At 40.4% G+C, this 6,000-nt stretch overlaps 1 protein-coding gene across 2 annotated transcripts in view; it reads right to left on the bottom strand.

The window, feature by feature from the left end:
* Positions 1–1,296: 1,296 nt before the first annotated feature.
* PSMF1 (proteasome inhibitor subunit 1) overlaps positions 1,297–6,000 on the bottom strand; it is a 28,192-nt gene continuing 23,488 nt past the window's right edge. Inside the window, exons 5-7 of one of the 2 annotated variants that reach the window (XM_001363896.5) lie at positions 3,850–3,903; positions 2,316–2,474; positions 1,297–1,777 (exon numbers count right to left, since the gene is read on the bottom strand). In XM_001363896.5, coding sequence (XP_001363933.1) covers positions 1,726–1,777; positions 2,316–2,474; positions 3,850–3,903 — 265 coding nt within the window. In that variant the 3' untranslated portion in view covers positions 1,297–1,725. The remainder of the gene's footprint in view (positions 1,778–2,315; positions 2,475–3,849; positions 3,904–6,000) is intronic. The other variant, XM_007474499.3, reaches the window with a different exon arrangement.

The following is a 6,000-nucleotide window of genomic DNA, read 5'->3' as shown; positions in this document are numbered from 1 at the left end:
CAAAATTATGCACACTGTCTTTACTCTATATGTCAGCCAAAAGACCTGAGCTCTACTTCTAGATCAATTACATTGTGGGACTTGAAAGCAAATCACTTCACCTTCTAGGGCTTAGTTCCACTATAAAAGGGAAGGTGGACACATTCATTTTGTTGGAAAAGTGGTAGATGATGAGTGTGGAATGTTGCATACAATGTCAAACTCAATGCTCTTTTGGTTGGTTTCACTTAAATATTTTTCTAAGAAAGTAAGTCTTGTGGGGGTTGAGGGTCATGTCATATCTGGAAATAACTCATATAAAGCAGAAGGCGTTATTAAAGCTTTAAAAAATAAAATTAAAATAAATGAGTTGCTTAGATGGGGTAATGTCTAAATAAATACATGAAAGATGCATTGTAAGAAATAATGAACTGGATAAATTAAGTGAAACATCTGGAGATACTAGCAGAAATTGATGTATTGTGAAGAACCAGGTGGGGAGGGAAATACATATCTCTATATATGTATATATATTTATTGGCATCCTGCCAATGGTGGTAAAAGAAGACCTGAATAGAGCAATCAGAAAATAAATATATGTACATATATACACATATGCAGCAATATAAATAAAAACACTGAATTATAATAATCCATTTTGGACCTGAGAAGATGATCAGTGAAATGAATCGCCTTCTATCTTGTTGGGAAAAAAGAAGATAGACACTGTGGTTATGGACTGCTGCATATGTTCTGAAATGTCATTGATGTTGGTTGGGTTTGCATAACTTTTTTTGTTTACAAGGGAAGGATGACTGGGGAAAGTAAGAGAAGTGGAAAGGGGAACAAACCAGAAATCACTGATATAAAATCAAAAGACATCAACAGAATGCTTAAAGGTAAATTAAAATGAAGGCATTTGATTAGATGATTTCTACACTATCAACTCTATCTACTTTCCAGAACTAACAACCACTGAACAAGTCTAGCTCTGGTCTTCACTCCTTGCTCATTCTGATCTCTAACTCTGCCTACATTGAGACCCACTATGCACAGCAATCGTAGGCACCAACAAGTAAAAGTCAGTAAAGTTCTTGTTCCCATCCCATTTCTTCTCTTTCCAAATCATCCAGTGCCTCTACTAAACGGCTTTTGCCTCTCCATTTTTATCTACAGCAAATGAAATGGGGATTAAGGCTCAGGAATGGAAGCAGCAATAGTAGTTTATGAAAGGAAAGCATTAGAAAATTATAAAAAGGTACTTATTGGGGGGAAATGCATGGAAGGTTAGTCTTAGAATCATAAAACATCAAACACTTTTGTTTTTGGAAGGAACACTATGTACATTTAAAAAAAAATAAATGGAAGATTGACCCAACACAATTTTTGTATTGACATTTGAGTTCTTAATAATGCATCCAAAATGCTTTCTGTCCTTAGAAAGCTGCAACCAGGATTGAAGCAGGAATGAAGTCACCCACTGCTGAAAATTTCCCCTGGGAACCAGAAGTTGGTGGTGAAAGAGATAAACATGTGGATTTTTCTTGATTTACAAGCAGTGAGTTTTTTTTCAAGGCAGAGGTGGAGAATGGATGATGCCTTGGTTACTGTGGCGATGGGCAGGCAACTCCAGCTAAACTTCCAATCCATTAAAGGATTCCTAGACTCCAGGACTGGATGAAAACAGATGATCTTGGTTCACCTCTATGAGGATGCTCAGGCTGGGATGTTACATTTTTTTTGCCTTCACATGAACATGTCATCGTAGCCTGGGGGTGGAAGATGATCTGGACCGGGTCTGTAATGAAAACAGCAGTGGTGAATATCAGGAGGAAAGGGTATTGGCAGTTCTCAGAGTGACCAGGAATCATAAGATCAAAGAAATCACAAGACCATAGGATTAGAGCTGCAAGGGAGCTTTTAGAGGTCATTTCCTTCAATTTACTCATTTCACAGTTAAGGAAACTTGTAAAGCGATAGTGAGTTGCCCCAAGGTGACAAAGGTAGGAAATAGAGTCAGGATTTGAACCCAGGTCCTCTGATACCAAATGCAACCCCCACCCTACCCCTTAACAGGTCGCATGCTATGGGGAGAAGCCTTCTCACTTATTCAGGAGTGTACCTGCTACCCACAACCCCGACTTTTCTTCCTATGGAGAGAGGATGGGGAAAGCCCTAACAAGCCCAGAAGCACATTTTTGACCCTGGGGGTGGGCTATGCAGGGCTGAGCAAAAGTTAGAGATAACTAAACAAGCTGCTTTTGATTGCTCGCTATATGACTTGATCAAAACCAGTGGTTGAGCCCTCCTACTTGAAGGCATTTACTAAAACTTACCCAGATGGATTAGTTCCAATGGGGCCAAAAGGATCAAATCGAGCTCCTGGAGGAACAGCACCTGGAGGAAGCCGGTTGGGGAGTCCAGAAGATGGGTCTATGAGAGCTCTTGGAAAGCCAGATCTCAGGGGGTCCAAAATCATGCCACCTCTTTGACCCCTGAAGTAAGGAAGAAAATAGGGTGAGCAGTGGGTACCTCTAGGCAAAAGTAAAGGGTTCAGGATGATGTTATCATTCTGTTCCTATCTTGTTAGAGAGGAAGTTTGGTTCTGATGATCAAAGATGAGATGTGAATCTGACTGAATAACTACAAACTAATAGGAAATAGTGACTGTAGGAAAGCACCCTCTATTGATTTAAATATGAATCAGGCTGAGCTTTGTCCCAAGCACTGAAGGGGAAATTCACTTCTGTAGGGCTATATGAGTCAACAATAATATAAGCAAAGAGAATCACCCCTATATTCTAGACCAAGGGTGTTTGATGGGACTAAAGAATTCACCAGTGTCATCAGCAAAGAACCACAATCAGTTTTTGAATGAATAAGAGAAATGTTCTTTCTACTTTTGGTTCATTAGATTGCCCTCATGTGTTGCCACATTGTCATATTTTATGCCTTCTGAAGGACAGAACATTATTCAATCACAGTATCAATATAGCTCATAATGGCAATTTATTTATTTTTAATGCTTGCATCTGGGTCTGCACATTAAGCTCTGAAGATCCACATCTGGCCCTAACATGGGGTACTGGCCATCACTGCTCTGGTTCATCTGCCCTATGCAAATCCATATTATCAGAATCTTCATCTGGGGGCAGAGGGGAGATTTAAACTCCTGGATCCAAACTTCCATGCAGACCCAAGAAGCTACTAGGTCCACCCCATCTTTTTTTCCCTCTAGAAAGAGATCCTAAAGTTGGCATCAACAGAAATTAATATCTAATCCAAATGATGTGGGAAAGAAAGGAAGCATAAGGAAAAGGATAAGTGAACATGGCTTTCCAACAAAATATTCATTATTAGGACTTAAGAATATGGTAGAACCAATCCCTGCCATGTGGGGTCTGACACCAATGATATGTAAATGGCCCATGAAACTTCCTAAGGAGGACATCCACTAGAACTTCCCTGGGACTGGTAACTAATAGCACATCCATACTGTCTTTTTTCAAACTCAGTATCCTTTGTCAGGAAAGATCATTCTCCCTATTCCCATTCTGCATGTGGGGAAAGTGGAATTAGGAATCTGTGGTATAGTTGCTTAAATTCCCCCACCCTCAAACTTCCCTTCTAGAACTGCTGAATGTTAGTTAGGTCTTGACACCACTCTTCATCTTGCTGTCAAACAAAAGCTCTCCTTCCCAAGTTGGGTGTCAAGAGTAGGATGGGCTATAATTACTTCTGATTTGCTCAGTTCCTCCTACCTCTTCCATTCTGAACCATGACTGAATAGCTCTAAAATTAGAAAATGAGCTGTAGGCAGGGAAAGCCTTGAAAGCAACATGGAACTGCCACCTCCCCAGCCACACTCACCCAAAGGGGTCCAGGTCCTCTCCCCCAACGGCAAAGGGACCAAGGGGATCACGCCTGAAACAAATGAAACACAATTATGCCAGAGCCAAGGGGATATACAATGTCAGCCTGGCACCTGTGGGAGGGGGCAGGGCCAAGCATGGTGGCTGTGGAGGCAGGGACAATATGTATGTTACTCTGATAGTAACAAAAGAGATAGTGGTTAGCATCTTGGCCATAGAAGGAAAACAGGAGTCAAAGATGTGAGTAGTCGTACCAAATGGTCCTTAAAAACCTTCTTACAACACAGAGGTAACAATGCCATATTTAGCCAGTTTCTTGGGGCACAGGCCTGTTCTCTCCTGATCCTAGGAAAGGCTTTAGTTCTGACTAATATAAGATTACTTTTATAAAAAGCTATAAATTAAAGTCCTGAAAAACCCACAAACTGGTATTGTTCCAGTCAGTTCCTACTAATGGGCCAGGAAGGATTCTGTGGTTTAGGGTGAATGCAGGTATGTTTTCAAGGAAAGGAGTTTTATTGATTCAAGTCAGTGTTCAACAAGCCATCAGTCACAGAGCACCTGTGCAGAATAAGGTTCCTGGTGGCCTTCACCATTCTGATTCTTGTTCTAAATGGCATCCTCATTAACACTCACAATCTCTGTCATTCACTTCTAAGCTAATAGCAAAATTGGGGAAAAGGTTAGAGAACAAAGAAGAAAAGAAAGAATAGTTAGAGCAGTCATACAAGTAACATTTACACTTGAAAACGGATATTAAGATAGGAGGATCTCTGGAGACATACATATACAATAAACTTGTGGTCTGCCTATCTTTCCACTAGATGTGGTCTAAAGAATAATCTTGGAGTAGACTGATTACCTACTGATTAATCCAGGCAGCAATTTTTTTTTCATCTTCAAATTTTCTTTTCTCTTTTTAATTTTTATTTACTTATTTTTCTCTCTCGACTCCTCAATGAAACCTGGCATCCTCCTGATGACACAGTTTCTGTGGTCATACCTTTCTAGAATTGGTTGCACTATCACTTGACTCACTGGTTGAGGTGGGGGAGGTGGAATACTCCTTTCTTCCCAATTGCCACTTCCAAGTTCACCTCTACCACCATTCACTCAGTTATATAATCTCACCTGAGCTCTCACAGAAAGCAAGCTAATCCTTTTATAACTTCCCATTCACCAAGGTGGCTTTCCAAAACCTTTTCATCCCTCCTTAGATGTGCCTCATCCCCCTTCTCAGCTAAGAACCTTGCTTCATATTTGATCAAGGCCTTTTACTGAAAATCTTCTCTTTTTCCTTCAACTCATATCTCAGAAGTTTTGTTTTTTTTTTTGCCATTTTCACTGACTTATATGATAAGGTGGTTTTCTCTTCTCCTTACCAAGGCAAACCATTCATATGTATGCAATCCCATTCCATCTCTTCTTCTCCAGCAGAATGCCCTCTCTAATAATCCCTACTCTCTCACCTTTAATCTCTGTCTCCTTGCTGCTACCTGTAAACATGCCCCATGTCTTCCCAGTTCTCAAAAACCCTCACTTGGTCCAACCATATAGTTGAACCATAGATGAACAAGCTAATGCAACTACTAGTTGCAGTTCTCATATCACCTCCTTTTGTGGCTAACCTCATCCTGAAGGCCATTTTACAACCGATCCTTCTACTTCCTTTCTTCTCACTACTCTTAACTCTCTTGAGTTCTCTTGCTTCTGACCTCATCATTCAACTGAAACTTCTCTCTCTCCAAAATTACCGACTATTCTTTTTTAAACCATTACCTGCTGTCTTAAAATCAATACCGTGTATTGGTCCCAAAGTAAGAAGAGTGGCAGAGGCAGCTAGACAATGGGGGTTAAGTGACTTGTGCAAGGTCACATAGTTAGGAAATATCTGAGGCCACATTTGAACCCAGGACCTCCCATCTCTAGGCCTAATGACTTCTTACTAGCCAAATCTCATGGCCTATTCTCAATCCTTCTTCTTGACCTCTCTTGCAGCTTTGAAACTGCTGATTACCCTTCCTCTTCTTGATTCTTCCTTTTAGGTTTTCATGACACTAGTTTCTCCTTTTACTCATTTCTGCAATGTTTACTGATACAAAATTCACAGGTTACTTCATCTGAAAGAGGTAGCAGGCCACATTTTATA

This window comes from Monodelphis domestica, chromosome 1 (genome assembly GCF_027887165.1).
Source record: "Monodelphis domestica isolate mMonDom1 chromosome 1, mMonDom1.pri, whole genome shotgun sequence".
In the NCBI taxonomy this organism is placed as follows: domain Eukaryota; kingdom Metazoa; phylum Chordata; class Mammalia; order Didelphimorphia; family Didelphidae; genus Monodelphis; species Monodelphis domestica.
The sequence above is the reverse complement of the archived record's forward strand: the minus strand, read 5'-3'. Positions and strand labels throughout refer to the sequence as shown.